This window comes from Dendrobates tinctorius, unplaced genomic scaffold (genome assembly GCF_039654945.1).
Source record: "Dendrobates tinctorius isolate UK_male_01 unplaced genomic scaffold, ASM3965494v1 ptg000140l, whole genome shotgun sequence".
Classification (NCBI taxonomy): domain Eukaryota; kingdom Metazoa; phylum Chordata; class Amphibia; order Anura; family Dendrobatidae; genus Dendrobates; species Dendrobates tinctorius.
The window spans coordinates 13666187-13688301 of NW_027361808.1; the positions used below are offsets into that span (position 1 = coordinate 13666187).

Below are 22115 nucleotides of genomic sequence, written 5' to 3' on the forward strand. Positions count from 1 at the left end.
ATTTTGTGATTTTTTTTTTGGTGCTGCATAATTTTTCCAACATTTCCTCACCAATTGGCTATATTAGGAAACTTGTGTTTTTTTCACTGAATTTTTATCATGTCTTTCACTTGTGGTTCTTGTCTCTTTTTAATATGCCACAGTATGCGTAGTTTTGGATATTTCCTGTTACTTAGCTTTGATAAAACTTAAAGGGAATCTGTGTTACCCCTTTTTTGAGATATCATACATCGGTTCAGATGTATGTAAACTGCCGCTGTCCGGTCTGCTGGGCGGGGCTTATTCACCTACTCCCCCCCTCCCTGTCTTGCTCTACACAAGAAGAAATGCGTAGAGCAAGACAGGGAGGGGGGGAGCAGGTGAATAAGCCCCGCCCAGCGGACCTGACAGCGGCAGTTTACATACATCTGAACCGATATAAAAAAGGTATTTATGCATGAAAGGTGCGGGGTCAGGGGGAGCAAAAGTACTAAGAGAATCCTTATGTGACACACAATTGAATGATATCATTATATGATATCTCAAAAAAGGGGTGACAGATTCCCTTTAATTGATTGGGTCATGTGCGGATTATATTATATATACAACACATATGCGTTTTTTTATCCATGGATTTTCCTCATCACATTTAAGTCTATGGGAAAAATCCACAAACACAATGCACATTTTAAGAGAATTTGACATGTAGCAGATTTCAAAATCACGCCGCAGGTCAGATTCCACAGTGTAAGAATAAAGCTCAGAGGGCATGAGATTTATTAAACCCATACACTTTGATGGAACGGTAATACGCTGATTTTTGGGGGGCAGGAGAATACGCAGAACACAACGCACCTAATACTCCTCATCTGTACTGAGCCCTAATACTCCTCATCTGTACTGAGCCCTAATACTCCATAAGCCATAGACTTATATGCTTTGTGTGATCTGATTCTTGAAGCCACTTGCAGAATGCTGCGTTTGTTCTCTCATGTCAAATTAGCATAAGAAAATAATCACAGATGTGCACTCCCCTATAGAGTAACACTGGGCCGAGTGTGATTTGATTTTTTATCGGATTGCACTCCTCCAATTTATTCGCTCGTGTGAACGAGCCCTTAGAGTTTGGCCAGAATGTCAGTTTTTACCGTCGGAGCTTTATAACAAATGGTCAGCACATGGATGGCATCTGAGTGCTGCCCAATTTTTGTCCCATAGACTCATTCTGCAAGAATACATGTATACATGAACAGCTCCACAGACGATAACATTTACAAGTTATAGCAGTGAAAAATATGGACAGAATTAACTCGAGAAACACTGATGTCTGAATGAGCCCTTAGAAAGCATTGTGTGAGCTGGATAAAGGTCTACTGACAAAACAGTGACCAGACGAGCAATGACAAATAAGAAACACGATTATTTTCTATTTCTACACAGTGTATTCACTATGCAAAGTGCAATGCCCACTATGCAAAGCTATTCCCAATGAATAAATGACAATATTCCTGCATAATAATAACTCATAAAGGACAGGATAATGAATTCCTAAATTACAAGAGTTAGGCAGACACAGATAGCAGAGATTTAGTATTCCTCTTACCAAACAACCTAATGAAAAGTCAAATTTCAATTACCGTATTTTTCGGATTATAAGACGCACTTTTTTTCTGATGGGTGTCGCGGTCCGGCTCAGGCGCCTGTCATCTTCTAGAGATTATGTCCTTCTTGCTTCCTGTCGCGCTCCTGCGCAGGCATACTATATTTGCCCTGTTGAGGGCAGAGTAAAGTACTGCAGTGCGCAGGCGCCGGGAAAGGTCCAGCGCACTGCAGTACTTTACTCTGCCCTCAACAGGGCAGAGAATTACGCCTGTGCAGGAGCCGAGGGAGAAGCAAGGAGGAGGACGTCATCGCTAGAAGATGGGAGGCGCCGGACCTGGACCGCGACACCCATCGGATCGGACCGCGCCCCCCCGGTGAGTATAATCTAACTATTTTTCTTATCTTTCAGGTTACATCGGGGGCTTATCTAAAGCATTACAGAATGCTGTAGATAAGCCCCAGATGGCGGTGGCTGCATCTGGTAGGGTAAAAATGAGGTGACAGATCCCCTTTAAGTAATAAAATAGTAACATGCTGTGGAAGTGTATTGTTCTCTAGAGCATATCAATATATATAATTGCCTTAAATTGTCTGTCATCCACTTCCGTCTGGATGTCCCCGAATCCCACAATCCACTGCGCCACACCGGAAGTACGCCGACCATCATTTTAGAGCACCCAAGTGATGCCGCTCTATCCAGGACGCAGCTGCCATCCCGAACGCTGCTGCGATCCCGACTGCCGCTGGGATCCCACCTGCCGCTGAGATCCAGGCCACCGCTGCTATGCCGAACGCTGCTGCAATCTCGACTGCTGCTGGGATCCCAGCTGCCGCTCGGATCCAGGCCACCGCTGCGATCCCAACCGCCGCAGCAATCTCGACTGCTGCTGGGATCCCAGCTGCCGCACGGATCCAGGTCACCGCTGCGATCCCAACCGCCGCTCGGATCAAGGCTGCCGCTGCGATCCCGGCCACTGCTTGGATCCTAGCCGACATTCGGATCCCAGCTGCCGCTGCAATTACGAGGCTGTGAAAGGGGTGTAACAAGGGGGTATAATGAGAGGGTAGTAATGAGAGGGATGCCGCACCGGACCCCCGCCTGACTACACGCTCCAGATCCCGCCGCTGCCTGCCCACCTCCGTGCAGTCACAGCTGGCAGGAAAGACCGCGGCTTCAGGCCTGTGCTAGAGATTGGGTGCGGCCACCTCCAGCGCCACAAAGCTGCCCCCATCGTGATGTTACTGCCCTTCCGATGCGATAGCATCGGGCACACATCTAGTACTGTATAAATGTCACACTAGCCCAGGAGCCGCTGCAATAATGGTATGTGAATATGGAGGAGGTGTGTTTTATGACAGCATTGATCACTGATAATAATAATGATAATAATAATATTACTACTGCTAGTATCTGCTGCTCATTTACAAACCTGCCAAGTGAATTTGCTGCAAAGAGATCCTGAATTTCTAATAATTATTGATTACAACACGATCGCCCATCACACACATTTCCTATGAAAGCTCATTTGGGTCCTGGCACTGCCCACACTGGACGTTATCAGCCAAATGCTATTTACACACTATTCTAGTGTACATAGTGATGAGTGTCCACAAACAAAAAATGGAATAAATGATCTGAAACCATTTTCTTACCATTATGTTGGGCTTACATAAAGCAAATAAATGCTCCATTTAAATGAAAACGTTGAGTATTTGCAGCAGATTTTTAGCTAAAAAAACAGAATGTTGGCAAGTAAACATTGTTTAAAAGCAGCGCGTTTTTGACACATTTTTGCTTGACTTTTTGAAGCATTTTTACTTGTGAGATTTTTACCATTCATTTCAATGGGTGAAAAACCTTACAAAAACGCTGAAAGAAATGACAGTCTGGAGATATGATTACGTACACGCGGCATAAATATTAGGTGGATTCTGCCCCAAATGAGGGGTGAAAAACAGCTCAGTAAATGTTAAAAATGGTGAACATATGCACAGCAATGTCAAAATGCCTTGCTATCTTTTTTAACATCTTTTTACAGCTTCAGGCTTTGAAAGCTGTGACCGGTTAATTCTTCAGACGACTTTGACTTGGAAGCCGCCACTATTTTATATGTAAAGTTTTTTTTTATGAAAATGACTAAAAAGATGACAAAGAACATGCCCTGTGCACATACCCTTACAGGGAATTTGCCAGCTGATTTATACTGCCTGAACCAAGGGAGACCGGCTCCTGCATTATATACATCTACAGTATATGTCACTATGAAATGCACTGGCGATGCAGAAAAAAACATACTTCAAAGTTCAACAGGGACAAGGTGACCAGTACAAGAGCCAGGGCCACTCAGACCACTTAGTTGTACATAGAGGTCTCTCACTGTACACACATAGACAAAGACTTGTCAGCCTGGCGTTGCAGGCAGGGAGGGGCCAGTAGGGATCGGCCTCTTGGACTAGTCAACCCTCAGAGGAGCTCTCAACTATGTTTTTCTTTATAACTCTGCAACCTTTCAATGTAAACCAGCTTTTTAGAATACAAGATCCTGCATCTGATTCATGCTGCCTGAGGTTTGGCAACATAAATTAGCTGGCAGGCTCCCTTTAAAACCAACCAAACATACAGAGACCGAGGTTGAGTACTTGTCTTCTCCGTGTCTCATCAACATTCATAGAGGAGTTATGTGGATTAAAAAACTTTCAGAAATGTCCTCAAATATTTGTTTAGTTTTGGTTAAGCTTCTAAATATTATAATGCAATTGCTCTCTGTTTCACAATACTGGACCAGATGTTGCAGTCTCTAAGAAAACTTGCAAAAGTATCACATTTTTTGTGAAGAGGACGTGGTTTATTATGAGGACACCTTCAACAAGTTTTAGACAGATTTATTAAGCCTAACGACGGAAATTGGTGGACGTTTTGAAATCTACATTGTAGAATTATTAATTTAATATTTTCACTTGAGGACAATACAACATTTATGAAGAAGCCTGTGCCTTCAAGTAGATTTGGTGCAATATGTACTTTTGTTTATTTATATAGGTTATAACACACCAGTGCTATAGGACCACTCCAGTGTTTGATTTACTGCCTCCTCCATTACCCATGACTTATTGTGTACAATGAGTGTATTAAAATACTTTCCCGTTGCGGTCTTCTGCCGTTTCCAGCGCTGCTACAATCCTCTGCTGCATCGTGCGACCACAGCTCTTATTTGTCAGCTCACACGGCGGACAGTCAGTTCTTTTCTCAATGTAAGCCTTGGTCTGAGTCCTATTGTACGAGCTGGCTGGCTGGGAACACGTGATGAAGAAGAGTAGGAAACAGAGTAGCACTGGAAACGACAGAACACGGTGATGGATACGTATTTCACTACACATAAGAAAATTTAATAATTCTGCCATTACTTTGTAAATATATCAGCAGACTATTGATCGCCAATGTGTTTCAGAATAGAGGTCATAAAATAATCTGTGAAAGCAGATGGTAGTAAAAATAAAGAATTAAACACAAAATATATTATTATATTCTGGTACGTTCATTTTTTTAAATTAAATATTTTACTCAATCCTGTTCTTTGTACTCTACAACTTACTCCTCATGGTTACCAAATTGTACAGGGACATACCCTAGTGCACACTAAAACCTGTATGCTTTCTATACTTCAATACATCAGCAGAAGAGAACATGAAAGCAATTAATTACCTAGGGGTAAAAATATCCAGATAATTGGTCCTACAGAATGTACCGTATTCACTGAGTCAACCCACTAATGCACAGAAGCAGGAATATAAAGAATGATGACCATGTAAAGAGTTAATACAAGCAACTGCTTGTCCAATATCAACGTTGAACTTGATCTAATCTGAAGCCTTTGAAGAAGGATGTCAAACATTACCGTTTGATAACACTTGTATCACCACATTTGCTTTGCGCTCTAACAACCATTCGTTAGACTATGCACACAGTGGTCATGTACCTGCGGAGTGCCTACCTCCACCAAAAGGCCTGGGACGGCAAAAAGTATGTTCTAAGAAATGGGTCAGTAAGAGCACATGTACAGTAAAGCAGAAAAATATTGTTCACTTGAAATTCAGCATGCCCAGCTTTCTAGTAATGACCCAATGAATATCCCATTTACTGTAAGTGCTATCACTATCTACTTATTCAGCCCCATGGCTACCGGTGAACAATCACTAGCATGCGTCATACCATGAGTGTAAATGGCCAAATACCTCCACACAGGAGGAGCCGAAGTCAATCTCACCAAGACAGGTGAGAGCCAGCAGAAAGTCACTCTCAAACTAATCTTCTCAGTGGGCTATTTCATTGTACATGTGCATAGATAGGAAGGAAAATGGGACCCTCAATCCAGTTCAGTGTAATCACTTGAATGTGCGGCCCCTTCATTCTCATGCAGTAGTCTGCAGTGCTAGATATGTGGCTGCCTTATCCCAGGCTTCAGGATATTGCCTGCTGTAAATCCCAGGAGGTGAGATGCAATGTAATTGCCAGTCACTTCGCTTTCTCCATTCTCCAGTCGCACAGCAGGAAAGCTGATATTGCAGGGTCTATTATTCATGTGGCATGTGGTGCAGCATACATATAGGAATGCAGGGGACGCAGGTAGGACAAACAAATATTACTATCGGACGCAATCCCCTTCTCGCGAAAAGATCAGACTCTGCTGCTGTAAAACCGGCAAATCATCAAGTGCCGCAGTCCACTAAATAAGTAGGATTTTTTTGGAATGAAGAATAATTCTAAATGTTGTTGTATTTTTTTACACCTTCAATATAGCCAGAATGCATGGATGCAGATGTTTCACCGTCTGGAGGGCAGAGCCCGCCAGGCAAATGTGTCCCACTCTCATCTTGACTTGCCATTTTAAACAGTGAAAACTAATCATGAGAATTGTAATCTGATTCATATTTATACACCACAACATCATTAGCAAAAAATCTGTCCAAATGTCTCTACATGCTCGTGTGTGGGCAATGCAGGGATGCAGCTGCGGAGGCATGAAGGTCACTTTCCCAGGTCACAGGACATGTCCGCTCTCTATCTGAAACTCAACCTTTCCAAAACTGAACTTCTGCTCCCTAAATCTGACATTTCCCTTCTCCGTGGGTGGTACCATAATAACACCCCGGCAACATGCACACTGTATGGGTGTTATGTCTGACACCAATATCTCTTTCACCTCCCATATACAATCTCTTGCCCGTTCTTGCCGATTACACCTAAAGAACATCTCTAGAATCCGCCCTTTTCTCACCATGGAAACAACAAAAACCCTCGCTGTCACCCTGATCCACTACTGTAACGCACTATTAATGGACCTCCCCCTCACTCGATATTCCCCTCTCCAGTCTATCCTTAATGCAGCAGCCAGGGTTGTCCAGCTACTAATCGGTACTCAGACGTGTCCGTTCTTCACCAGTCATTACACTGGCTGCCCATTCATTATAGGATCCAATTCAAAGTACTTGTTCTCACCCACAAAGCTCTCCACAGTGCAGCACCATCCTACATCTCCTCCCTCATTTCTGTGTATCGGCCTAGCCGATCGCTGCGCTCTGCAAACGACTTTCAACTAACCTCTGCACTAATCCGTACCTCCCACTCCCGAATCAAAGACTTCTCCCACGTTGCGCCAATCCTCTGGAATGCTCTACCCCAAGAAATTAGGACCAGCCACAATTTGCACAGTTTTAGGCGCTCCCTCAAAACACATTTGTTCAGAGCGGCCTATAAGGTTCCCTGATCAAAGTCATTTTATGTGTAAGTGTGTGTGTAGCACATTCACTATCTCTATCCCCCACTCCCTCAAGATGGCTGGACCATCATTGTAAATACACCATTGTAAATACACACCTGTACTTTGTATCTCCCCCACCTCATTGCAGATTGTAAGCTCTCACGAGCAGCGTTGTTTTATTTTGCTTTAATTATTGTATTATTGTTAAAGTTGTTATTATGACTATTGTGTTCAAAACTGTTAAACTGTAAAGTGCTGCAGAATATGTTGGTGCTATATAAATAAAGATTATTATTATTGTTATTATAGGGTGAAAACATTTGTGGAATGGAGGGGTAAGGGTGATGTCAATCCAATAATCAGATTTAAATGTATACTAATGCAATAAACTAGATGGTACAACAAAGTAGCAGGCAAGTCTTTAAACACCATCGTTTTCTGAGAGGTTTATTGGTGTTAACATAGCCAGATAAATAGACACATTTGAAGTTAATTAAAAAATCCGCAAAGCATCTTCCTCTAGATCCTTCAGTAAAGACATAATATTGGGGAATTGATGGGAACATGACTGGGTGTTAATTAAGTGAATCTTCCTGTGGTCCACAGTCCATTACTTCATACTATACTTGATTTTGGAATGTTCATTACACGATACGAATGAGCAGTCATTTACAGACATTGTGATGTTTAACATACTGGTGGGTTTACTTATCCCTTAATTGCTTATATGTTGCATTCCTTGGAAGAAGTGAGCCTGATCATGTTCCATGCTATCAAGGCAAGCTTAAAAACACAAGCTTCAAACCAGAAGGTATAGACATGTATACTAAAATATGCCTAAATCTAGGTTAATGTAACGATAACTCTCACCAATCTGACTAATGGCTGCTCATACTTTTCTAAGTGCGGCTACCAATTGTAAAAATGATATTAGACCACTGGTCGGACTGACAAATCTTACTATAACCAGCTTTTCTCTCCAATGCATTCCTGTGGAATCATGTTACTGTAAAGACAAGGTATGTGGATGGCTCACCTTCCAAAATGATAACAGCACTCTGCTACAGCGTGCTCACCCGATCCAGCACAACGAATCCTCATCTGAAGCTTACATAGGCAGATTGCTTGCTTTTAGGGTCAATTTTTTAATGAAATTAATTCCCAAATAATCTACAGCACCAGCTCCTACTGATTATGTGACTTCTGCATCTTGTGCTCTGAGTTCTGATTTCTGGATCTGTGATCCGTTATTCTCAGACAAAGTGATTTAAAAAAATACATTTGAGAGATAAGCTAGTCTCATTAAAAATGTATAATTGCTCTCATATGGAAGCTAATTTAGATGGGAGAGGGTCTTTTTCATAAGAAACGTAATTTGCATAATTTCATCCTTGAAGTTGGTCCAGATGCTCTCCAAAATTCTGGGACCCCTAAGAAATCCCCGCTGTGCCTATATGAGTGCTATATGCTGGCTTGCTAGAGCATAACATTAGGCACTTAGCCCACTCCCCCTGCACTTAAAATATGTCACATTTTTTAACTTATGGCAAAAAATGCACAACATATGGGGTCTCATTAAGCAATAGGATCTGCATCAGTTAGGAAAATGAGCTTCGCTTATATGGACAAAAATATTTATTCATTCTCATCCTTTTTCAATTGCATAATGACCTTCGTGTATCATTAAACTGGATTTCTATTACTTCCTATAGGTACAAAATGCAAAATAACTGACAATTGACTTGTAAATGTCTATAGTACGCCAGTCACAAAAAGCTATTTCTATTCAGCGGTGCTATTTGCTCTGCTAAATTAATAATGTGAAGTTCGGCATATTTATGTTCTACGCTTTCATGTGCAGCTACAGTGTTATCCACATACATTATAGTTCAAGCCAGTTTCCCTTTAAATAGATTTTAGAATAAAGATTGTAACTATGGCAACGCCACACACCACTGATTAACCCATTAACGGCAAAGCTGTCCACATGCTGAGCTCTTGTGTTCTAGCAGTTATCGGACTTCCACTGAACAATGACATTGATATTGTGGCCTGGGAGGCAGAGGACCAAAGATCCTCCCAGTATAGCACAGAGAGGTATGTCCACCATGAATGTGGTAGATACATGGAGACCGATGGAGCCTGTCCATTCACAACGGACCCAAGATATCCCCAGGTCATACATTGCTTTCCTTTGTGCAGCTACACATTTTAAAATGTCCTTAGTATATATCCGAAAATCCTACAGTATATCTATCCAGAAAATGTGCCAAATTCGAATCCTGGTAAAGAATAATGATTTCATAAGAATGCATAGAGATAAAGGTTAATCTCCAGCCAAAAAACATAAGATCCCAAATTTGCCAGTGGACTGAACCCTTCACTTATAGGCATTCCTTACCGGCGCACACCTCCATTTCTGAGATCCATACAGGCAAGCATGCAAAACTGATACTATAAAAATTAAAGGAGCAAAAATTGAGGGTACCTTTACTGTATATTTGAAAAGGGGGAATAAATATGTGAAAGATGACCTCAGAGGTTCAGTCTCTAGGAAAAGCAAAGTGTCTGCTGATGGTGGACTTTAAGATGCCTGTCCCAATGCAAGGTAAGCTCCTGTATGTGAGCTGAGGAAGGCTGATCTATGCTCATGGGGTTGTCCAGGACTTAAGGGGACAACAGAATGACTGTTCCCACCAAGGGCATCATGGCATGGCCAATCATGCAAACTGCATCTTCCCATCTGCTTGTTTTCCATCTATCTCCAGGCCCTCTTCTTTGATTGGCAGCTCTGGCTTCATAATGGCAGAGAAGGGCTAAGATACAGTGAGGAAAATAAGTATTGGATACACTGTCAATTTTGCAAGTTTTCCCACCTACAAAGAATGGAGAGGTATGTAATTTTTATCGTAGTTACACTTCAACTGTGAGAGACAGAATCTAAATATAAGAACTAGAAAATCACATTTTTTGATTTTTAAATAAATTGCATTTAATTCAATGAAATATGCATTTGATCACCTACCAACCAGCAAGACTTCTGGCTCTCAGAGACCTGTTCGTTTTTCTTTAAGAAGCCCTCCTATGAAACTGCACTCATTACTTGTATTAATTGCACCTGTTTGAACTCATTACCTGTATAAAAGACACCTGTCCACACTCTCAATCAATCACACTCCAACCTATGTACCATGGCCAAGACCAGAGAGCTATCTAAGGACACCAGGGACAAATTCTGGGATGGTGCTTCAGGACAATAGGCAAGCAGCTTGGTGAGAAGGCAACTATTGGTGCAATTATTAGAAAATGTAAGAAACACAAGATGACTGTCAATCTTCCTTGGTCTAGGGCTCCATGCAAAATCTCACCTCGTGGGGTAAGGATGATTCTGAGGAAGGTAAGTTATCAGCCCAGAACTACAATGGAGGACCTGGTCAATGAACTGAAGAGAGAAGGTCATATGAGAAGGTCATGGGACAAGGTCACGTAGTCAGGAGAAACCAAAATAGAACTTTTTGGTATCAACTGTTTGGAGGAAGAAGAAAAATGAATACAACCCCAATAACACCATCCCAACCATAAAGCATGGTGGGGAAAACATCATACTTTGACTCAAAACACAAAGCCAGGGCAACTAAGGAGTGGCTCTGTAAGAAGCATTTCATGGTCCTGTAGTGGCCTAGCCAGTCTCCAGGCCTAAACCCAGCAAAAAAATCTTTGGAGGGAGCTGAAACTCAATGTTGCCCCGTGACAGCCCCGAAACTTGAAAGATCTGGAGAAGATCTGTATGGATGAGTGGGCCAAAATCCCTGCTGCAGTGCGTGCAAACTTGGTCAAGAACTACAGGAAACATCTGACCTCTGTAATTGCAAACAAAGGTTTCTGTATCAAATATTACTCTCTGTTTTCTATTGTATCAAATCCTTACATCATGCAACAAAATGCTAATTAATTATGTAAAAATCATTCAATGTGATTTTCTGTTTTCTTTTTTTTTTTTGACTCTGTCTCTCACAATTGAAATGTACCTATGATAAAAATTACAGACCTCTCTATTCTTTGTAGGTGGAAAAACTTGTAAAACTGGCAGTGTATCAAATACTTATTTTCCCCACTGTAGATGGAAAACAAGCAGGTGGAAGGCGAACTTAACCCTTAGTGATGGGGCCAAATTTTTTAAATCCGACCAGTGTCCCTTTATGTGGTAATAACTTCGGAATGCTTCAACAGATCCCAATGATTTTGAGAATGTTTTTTCGTGACATGCTGTACTTTATGTTAATGGTAAATTTATTTATACATGTTTTGCATTTATTTATAAAAAATATCGTAAATGTGACAAAAGTTTACAACTTTCAATGATTATCCCTTTAATACAGATAGTGTTAGGGGCTGAGGTTCTCCTACTGCACAGGGGGAATCTCAAGCCATGTGTCCTCTGCAGTCTCCCATTCTTCTGTAGCCGCAGAGGATCCTGCTCAGCAGAGACATCGGTCCCAGCATCTTGCCCAGGATAATGCTATGCATCTGGTTTCTTCTGCTGCTCCAGGCTCAGGTATAGCATCAGACATTAGTCAGCGGCGAGCAGACGCTCCTGGGACTAAGTCCTGCTTTTCTCCTACTGAGCATGCCCGTGGGACGACCTCTCATTGGAGGTCAGAGGTCACATGCTCAGGTCCTATTGCAGCTCGGATTGGGAAATCAGGAAGGTCCCCGAAGGCTGCGTCTATAAAAGGATCGCACACCCGCACAGCCGTGCGCTAATATAGACTGCATTATCAGACTATGTGGAGTGAGTGTTGTATGCACGTATGTATGTCTCAGGTGAATGACTCATTATGAAACCCCTACCCTTGGTACGCATGTGTTGTGAAGCCTAGCCTGTTAAGCTCCCAGACTGAGGTGCAGGTAGGAGACAGAGTCGGAGACTATCATCAGTGCCAACTGGTGGCTTGTCTGTACGCCACGGTGCTCGTGCTCAGCACTCCACGTTAGCCAGCGTCTATTAGTGGCGTCCGCAGGTGCAACGCCGCACGCTTAGCAGGTCTAGAGGGACTGTGACCCCGTGTCCTTGGGGCTGAGTTCTGGGACCGCTTACTGAGCGCTCCCTTTGCCAACCTCTGTGAGCTTTAACAGGCTCTGGCATTTATGTTCTGCGGTAGCGCGGCTCTGTGAGGTAACAGAGTTCGCCCTGTACACACTGGATGACTTGTTCTTCCTTTATACCGCCATATAGCGTCCGCCATTACCGGGCAGCAGTTTATCATCTCTGCACACTGGACCCCGGGCTGCGAACGCACCTTACTTCTTTTTTTACTTACATCTTTTTATTTGGTGCGTTCCGCCAGCCCTAACAGATAGTCGTAGTCACCACACAAAAACATTGATAAATAATATTTCCCACACATTTGCCTTACATTTGCCCAATGTTATTTTATTTTGTTTGCCTTTTAGGAGGTTTAAAAATGTAGCAGCAATTTTTCATTTTTTCAAGAAAATTTACAAAACTTATTTTTTGAAGGACCTATTCAGGTTTGAAGTGACTTTTGGGGTCCTAGATATTGTAAAACCTCCAAAAGTGTTACCATTTTAAAAACAGCACCCCTCGACATATTGAAAACTGCTGTCAGGTATTTTATTAACCCTTCAGGTGATGTTAAGGAATAAATGCAAAGTGGAATAACAGGAATGAAAAAATGCATTTTTACCACTTAAATGTCGCTAACTTCTGAACAGACCACTATAGCTGGCAGACTCTAAGGCCGCTATTTGGCTGTGAATTGCCATGGCAAACATTAGGACCACACAATCATGATCTCAGGGTGCCAATGGGGTTAAAGAGGGAGGTCCCACACTCTGTTAACCATTTATATGATGAAGTCATTATTGACAGCAGCATCTAAGGGGTTAAACAGATATGGACAGTGCAAACACTGACCGTGGCTGATGCAGCAATTTGTCACCTGTATGGGGAGGCTATTCTCTTATATCTCAGGTCAGTAAAAAGATGTATTGGTTGTCATTAAGGGGTTAAATATTTGGCCCCATCATGATGCACAGAGCGCCTGTACTTTGTATGAACAGTCATTCTGTACTGACTTTATCAATTGATGATGACTTATTCATAGGAATGGAATAGGAGATATAGCGCAGTGCTTTGCAGTGGCCACTAAGCAATATATTGGGCTTCTGTACTCGGCTCCGTACAGTGCTTAGTTATGGCCGAACAGTGGGAGTGCCATAGTACGGAAAGTGCAGCACCCAGAAAAAAAATTAACTAGATTTCACACACGAGCTGCTGTTTTTCAGTCATGCAGGCGTGCCTGGAGCAACTACAAGCACTGCTCACATCACTGTTAACTGGCTCCATAGTGCATCATTACCGAGCCGGCTATCAATTAGTGCTGATGCATGATTACCGTTGGCGCTCTCAGTGCTGTCAGTGTTGACTGTAATTCCTCCGAGCATGCCTACATGACTGAAAGCCGGTGGCTGCTGGGAAGAATAAAGTTCATTTTCTTCTGGGTGCCATACTTTCAGTACTGCGGCTGGGCAACTTCATAACACTATTAACCCGTAGATTAACCTATATATATGCTGGTTAATAGAGTTATCAGACCTGATGGGTTGCCTTTAAGCAGACTCATGGTAGACTGCCCCTCACCTTAGGTTTGCTTGGCCAGCCTATATACTTTTAATTGGGAAGTCCTCTGACAGTCAATGTCTTTTATTGCCACTTTTCTGTTCATTTTGTTTTTCTTTTACTAGGGTTTAGTCACTTTTTAATTGATGGTCTGTGTTTTATTATTTACTATATTCCTATTATGAGTAATCTATTATATATTCTATTTAACCTGTAATAAAATGATGTGCTCTTGTCCAAATTGCCTTCCGTATATTTGTGTGTTTCGCACTGTGAGGGAGTGGGGGGAGCTGTAGCCTTCATTTGTTCCCATGTGAATCTCAACTAAATTATGATAGGCATTACAGTATATCAATTTTGTACCATTAAGGTAATCACTGATTAATGTGAATCCACCAATAATAAGGTTTCCCTAACAACCATGGCTACAGTCATTTAGAATCACAGGTTGATATCCTTGCTTCAAAGGGAATCTGTCAGTAGGTTCAACTCTCATAAGCGTCTACATGGACATGCAGGTTATAGGAAGCTGAATAACATGATAACTTGATATCTGCGATCCGATGTCCTATGCCTTATTCCACAAAAATCTCCATTTTCCTTAATATGTAAATGAAATGTTAAGATCTACGGGCGAACACAGATCTGCATAAGAATCTGCCTCCAGAGCTTGTTTTAAATGAAAGGAGGCGTTACCAACAGGAGACATATAATGACTGAGAGTCTGCACTCCTGATCTCACTGCAGATCTGAACTATGTCTCATTACAAACATACTGGCAGCTACATCTCTTCTCTACTGCGGAGCTGTGCCTTACTACATTTACCAGTTTAGCTTTCATGTTACACACCCAATGTGGAGGTAGAGACATTATAACTGTGCAAAAGCACTATGAGAGGAGGACTACGACTGCATATGTGTTTGTAATGAGACAAAATTGTTCCCTTCCTCTCACACTGGCTGCCCGTGAGATAGAGACTTACACCAGAGCTGACCACACTATGAGATGACAACTGCAGCTGCAAAAGTGTTTGTAAGATTAGTTCTCTTGAGTATTATTATAACAGTCATTACATGTCTCACAATGGTAACTCCTTTCATTTAAAATAATCTCTGGAGGCAGACTCTCATGCAGATCAGTGTCCGGCCCATAGATCTTAACAGCTCATTTACATATTTAAAAAAAAACATGTATTTCTTTCAAATAAAATATCAGATCACAGATATCATGGTGTCATTTCATTCAGCTTCCTATGACCTACATGCCCATATAGATGGCTTAGGAGGGTTGATCCTACTGACAAATTTGCTTTAAAAAACTGGTCATTGACGGAATGACACCTATCTCTTGCAATGAATGGCATTAATGAATGGCAGAATGTCAACTCTCGTTCACATCATCTCATAAGCAAATCTAAGCTATGACATGTTCTCAGACTAATCTCTGGGCCAGTGTAACACCACAAGCTTATAACAGAAGTCCCAGACTCTAAAATATAAGTATTAGTTTGCAGGGAACAACTGAGCACAGGTCAACTGCACCGTGATCAATATAATTATATGTCTTTTAACAAAATTGCTCCAGGTTAAAGAAATTGGAAATTTTAAATGAAATGCTAAAAAAAAAAATCACTAAGCAAACAGGCCATATGTTGACTAATCCATGATAACATGCCTAGATATGACAGTAAGTAATGGAGGCTCTGACTGCTAACTAAGGCTGGTTTCACATTTGCGTATGGAGGCGCTGCGGAGGGCTGCGGACTTCCTCTGTGAAGCTCTGCCCACTGCAGCTCCTCCTCCGGTCAGCTCGGCCTATGTCCGCATACTTCTGCATGCGGCCTGTGTACCCTATCTTTAACATTGGGTATACAGGTCATGCAGATGTATGCGGATGCCTCTGCATGCGTCGTTTTGACGATGCGGCGACCACATCAAATTCCAACATGTTGCGTTCAACGCGGGTGGCCGCACCTTCAAAACGACGCATGCGGAGGCATCCGCATACATCTGCATGACCTGCATACCCAATGTTAAAGATAGGGTACACAGGCCGCATGCAGAAGTATGCGGACGTAGGCGGAGCTGACTGGAGGAGGTGCAGCAGTGGGCGGAGCTTCACGGAGGAAGTCCGCAGCCCTCCGCAACTCCTCCATACGCAAATGTGAAACCAGCCTAATAAGTAGCACACGATGCTTTGAACTCCCATACACATTAGATTTTGTGAAGGCAAAATAGTGACATAAGGAAAAATATACCAATATCTCTAAAATGAAACCAGGCAGTAGGTAGAGTTATCGTTTCACATACGAAACATTGTGTCTCTCTGCATGGACAAAAAACATGAGCTGCAAATATAGCTCTAATATAATGCAACACCTGTATGGATCAATTCTGTGTGCGGGACAATCCCATTGCAAAAGGCCTGTGCACCATCTGGAACATTTTATTACTTCAATTCATGTGTTTGGGGCTGCAAATCAATTTTTGCATTTGGGTTTCATAAAAAAATTTGGATCATTTGGCTTTTAAACGCCCTTTGTTTTTTTGGTCGTCCAACTTTAATGTGATTGATGGTCGCACAGAAGCTGAAAATATACAGCTAAACAGGCAAAGGAGCTCCAAACTACCCCGACAGACAATCACAATGAGCTCGCTTACAAGTTATCAGTTAACTCATTCTGCAGCCAGCAATAGAGAGTGCAACTCAAAGATTACAGAATGCAAGCGGTGCAAAATGTTTAATGAAACCCAACTGCAAAAAATGATTTTCAGCCCAAAATGCAAAAATTTAAAACACAAAAATTAGTGACCCAAGGAAAATATTAACGTAATTCCAAAGTTCATTACTAACAATAATGACATTCTCTGTTCTCTCCTCCACAGCAATCACAAATGTTTCAAGTTCTTTGTGAACTGCGGTTTCTATCAGCCCATATTGCAATTTAAGACAGATTTATAGGCTGAAATCCTTTGAAACGCCGGACTCCCCACAACATCTTGGAAGGAGCCCAGACTATTTCTATGGTTCTGTCTCTAATATATCAGCTTTTCATTCACTGATTGCGGCCTGACTTAAAGACGTGAAGAGATACTTAAATTATAAATGACACACTAAATAGACAGTGATATAACTAGAAATAAGATGCATTGAATATTATCACTAGTTTTGAAATAATTAATTATTAATCGCTACATCTTGCTATGCTTTTTTTGCACTGTTTTCTTTTGCGAATGATCTATTATGCTTGGAAAAACTGATTAACAATTTACATCAGTTTGCATCTTTTTTTTCGAGCTGTCAACTTAAATAATAAATAAAATCATAATGGATCCTACAAAAATATAGGGCTTTGTTCACATCATGCTAATGGCCTCTGTCTGAATTTGCGCTAGGAAAAGCTCTCGACATCTACCTCTAACAGATGCCGGAGACTGGCATCCGTCCCTCAAAGGCTGAAATGTAAATTACGGTATATTTTTTCAGCACATCAATGTGTACCAGCCTCATGGAGGCCACAAAGACACTCTTTTGTCATCTATCAGGTTAATAGAACGCTATTGAATGAGTGTGCACATGAGGAACTTACTTTATTTTACCCAATTTCGTTTTCTTTGATTTCAGTTTTAGGCTCAATAAAATGTTTACACGTCCAATACAGGTGTCATGCATTTCAGGAAACAAAAAATATTTCATCTATAATTATTCTTTTGCAAACCCTCACCTTACTGGAATGTGGTCCGGGCAGCAGAAGTTTTAGGGCCTGCCGTTTCAGTTCTACCAAACGTGCATTGCAGTTCTCACACCACACACCCCTGTCAGACCCAGGAGATGATCCACCTCCACTCCCAGAACCTGGAGATCCTGTACCAAATCCTGGAGATCCTCCTAATGATCCTGGGGAACTATTGCCAATCCCAGGGGATGCGGGTCCAGGAGAACCAGAGAAGGAGCCAGGAGAAGATGTGCCAGAGCCGGGTGAAGGTGTCCCAGAAGAGCCTGGTATGGACCCTGCACCTTCAGGTGCCGGCCTGCTTCCAGCACGGGACTCCTCATAGGCTTTCCTATACCAGCTTTCTGGAGAGAAGGGTGCTGTTGTTTTCGTAGGGGAGCAGACCTCATTGACCTATAAAAAAGAAGAAAACATGTCGATGTGTGAATAATTTGGCAAAGTTCACAAAAAGAATTACCTATCTTAAGTATAATTAGTTTTCAACAAGCTATAAGTGTGATGACTTCAGCACTAATTTTTAGGCAGAAATGGTGCACCCTGATGGAATTCTGACCCTATTGTATTCACTTGGATCTATAAGGCACTTTTTCTATCTCTTTAATGATGGTTTTGTTAACTACATGGATTCCATTTTTCTGTTATTATAAACAAAATAGGGAATTCCTACAGATCATACACATTAAAATACAACACTTACATAAGAAATATATTTGTCACACTTTTCTTGAAGTCTTTTAAACATAAGATGTATCTAAGTCAAAGTGTCATGGTCTGTTATAATTTGCTCTCAGCTGAGTGTGTCGACCCCTGTGTGCCTGTGCCTTGTGCCTGTGTTCTAGCTTGCTTGTGTGATTCTGACCCAGTTTTGTCCCCCGTTGTGATTTTGCCGTCTGATTCTATACTGTACGTCTGCTTCTCCGGTTTCTGACTTCTGTTAAGTCCCTAATTATTCCTATTGGCGTACTCCTAGTGTACTGCGTTTGCCTGACTCGTTTTACTGACCTCAGCTCGTCTTGGAGTACGCTTGTCCATTGTGCTCTGTCATTGCCCTGGTGTCCGATGGTACCATTTCCCCCTCCTCTGCCCAGGGCTCTCTGTAGCGTCCCGCAGTCATCTCCGGCAGCAGCGCGCTAGGCCCTGCCTCCTTCCCCTCTGTCACGTGTCGTAGGTCCTGTCAGCGCACTCACTTCCCGGTGCTCTGCTTACCCCAGTCCTGCTGTACTGCTACCAGTTTGCCCAGCTCTCTGACGCTGTGAGAGCTGCTGTCACAGGCCTCAAGAGGCCCCTTACCGTCACTGTCAGGATGGCTGCAACCGCTGGTGAGTGCCCACCTGGCGGTTCCCCTGACACAGAGTTTGTTAAAAGGGTTGTCCGGTAAAAATCAGTAAGTCTGCAGTCATTCTGTATGACTGCAGACTAATGAATCCCCCCAGCCCACGCACAGTATGCTGCGAGGATTCACCAGTTTTTGATCCGGGAACAGCGGGTACATATGTATTATGCATTCTCCCTGGCAGAGTCCAAATAATGGGCAAGGCCTCGCTCCATACAATTGACTAAATTGCTGCTCATGTGATGTTCTGTTTCATTCCATGCCTAGGGACAAATTAAATCTCATGTATACATCACACCCCAAGACCCCCTTCATATGTCCGCTTAAAAAAAGTACGTGTTAGAAGGTCCGTTTTTACTATCCGTCTGATTTTCTTTCGGCCATCCATGAGTTGTCCGTGTGACACATACCGGAATAGAATGCAGAATACTGTAGAATTTAGAGATTTTTAGGTTTTAAAGATGTGCAAAGATATAGATAGCTAGACAGATAGATAGATAGATAGATAGATAGATAGACAGACAGACAGACAGACAGACAGACAGACAGACAGATAGATAGATAGATAGATAGATAGATAGACAAGAGATATATAATTAGTGCATTGTGTGTGTAGCTTAATGTATATATATTAACCTAATAAATAAATACATGAAAACAAGATTGTGGGGTCCCTCACATTTTTTGGTAACCAGCAAAGCTAAAAAAAAGACAGCTGCAAGCTGATATTATCAGGCTTGGAATACTAACATCAGGGCTTGATGTCAGCTGTTTTTTTGTACATTTTACAACTGACATCAATCCCAAGCATCATTACCCCGATTGCCACAGCTCCAGGGCAATCGGCAAGAGCCAATGCGAAGCGTCAGAATTGGAGCATGTCATATGATGTGTCACTTCTTGGGCGGCTGAGGGCTTGTAATTTTAGGTTAGGAAGGGACCAATAACCAGGGACCTTCCCAGCATGATAATATCAGCTCAAAGCTGTCTGCTTTACCTCTGCTAGTTATCAAAAATATGGGGTCCCCACGTCATTTTTCTTAATTAGGTTAATACATGCATGTACAGTAAGATACACATGCAAGGCACTAAATATATATCTCACGGATAGCTATCTATCGTCTAATTAGCCCATATCTATCTATTATGTTTGCATATCTTTAACCCCTTAATGATAGCCGAAACGCCTTTTAACGGCAGCAGCTAAGGGTACTTATTGCTCAGCGCCGCTTTTTAACGGCACTGAAAAATAAGGTTATAACAACCTCCAGCATCAGAAATTCTCCGGGGTGTCGGCTTTTTACTGACCCCAGTATTGCGATCACCATTATTCACGGAATAAATCCGACCACAGATTTCCCATTTAATTTCTCTCCTCTGATATGATCTAACATAGTAACATAGTATTTAAGGCTGAAGGGAGACTTTTAAGTCCATCTACACTACCGTTCAAAAGTTTAGGATAACTCAGACAATTTTGTGTTTTCCATGAAAACTCATACTTTTATTAAGCAATTGAGTTGCCAAATGAATTTAAAATCTAGTCCAGACACTGACAAAGTTCGAAAAAAAGATTTTTATTTGAAATAATAACTTTCTCCTTCAAACTTTGCTTTCGTCAAAGAATGCTTCCTTTGCAGCAATTCCAGAATTGCAGACCTTTGGCATTCTAGCAGTTAATTTGCTGAGGTAATCTGGAGAAATTTCACCCCATGCTTCCAGAAACCCCTCCCACAAGTTGGTTTGGCTTGATGGGCACTTTTTGCGTACCATACGGTCAAGCTGCTTCCACAACAGCTCAATGGGGTTGAGATCTGGTGACTGTGCTGGCCACTCCATTACAGATAGAACACCAGCTGCCTGCTTCTTCCCTAAATACTTCTTGCATAATTTTGAGGTGTGCTTTGGGTCACTGTCCTGTTGTAGGATGAAATTGGCTCCAATCATGCGCTATCCACAGGGTATGGCATGGTGTTGCAAAATGGAGTGATAGCCTTCCTTATTCAAAATCCCTTTTACCTTGTACAAATCTCCCACTTTACCAGCATCAAAGCAACCCCAGACCATCACATTACCTCCACTATGCTTGACAGATGGCGTCAGGCAATCTTACATCATCTTTTCAGTTGCTCTGCGTCTCACAAATGTTCTTTTGTGTGATCCAAACATCTCAAACTTGGATTCGTCTGTCCATAACACTTTTTACCAATCTTCCTCTGTCCAATGTCTGTGTGTGTTCTTTTGCCCATATTAATCTTTTCCTTTTATTAGCCAGTCTCAGATATGACTTTTTCTTTGCCACACTGCCCTGAAGGCCAGCATCCCGGAGTCGCCTCTTCACTGTAGACGTTGACACTGGCGTTTTGCATGTACTATTTAATGAAGCTGCCAATTGAGGACCTGTGAGGCGTCAATTTCTCAAACTACAGACTCAATTGTATATGTCTTGTTGCTCAGTTGTGCAGCGGAGACTCCCACTTCTCTTTCGACTCTGGTTAGAGCCTGTTTGTGTTCTCCTCTGAAGGGAGTAGTACACACCGTTGTAGGAAATCTTCAGTTGCTTGGCAAAATCTCGCATGGAATAGCCTTCATTTCTAAGAACATGAATAGACTGTCGAGTTTCACATTAAAGTTCTTTTTTTCTGGCCATTTTGACAGTTTAATGGAACCAACAAATGTAATGCTCCAGATTCTCAGCTAGCTCAAAGGAAGGTCAGGTTTATAGGTTCTTTAATCAGCCAAACTGTTTTCAGCTGTGTTAACATACTTGCACAAGGGTTTTCAAGGGTATTCTAACCATCCATTAGCATTCTTACACCATTAGCAATCACAAAGTACCATAAGAACATTGGAGTGATAGTTGTTGGAAGCTAGAATAGTTTGCAGCTAGAATAGTCATTTAACACATTAACAATGTATAGAGTGTATTTCTGAATTATTTAGTGTTAGCTTCATTGGAAAAAACTATGCTTTTCCTTCAAAAATAAGGACATTTCTAAGTGACCCTAAAATTTCGAACAGTAGTTTAGTTCAACCCATATCCTAACATAGCCTAACATGTTGAT

General features: G+C 41.9%; 1 protein-coding gene across 1 annotated transcript in view; it reads right to left on the bottom strand.

Annotated features, from left to right (window-relative positions):
* KIF26B (kinesin family member 26B) overlaps window positions 1-22115 on the bottom strand; it is a 641515-nt gene that overhangs the window by 605317 nt on the left and 14083 nt on the right. Inside the window, exon 2 of the mRNA XM_073545144.1 lies at window positions 17709-18110. Within this exon, the coding sequence (XP_073401245.1) occupies window positions 17709-18110 (402 nt within the window). The remainder of the gene's footprint in view (window positions 1-17708; window positions 18111-22115) is intronic.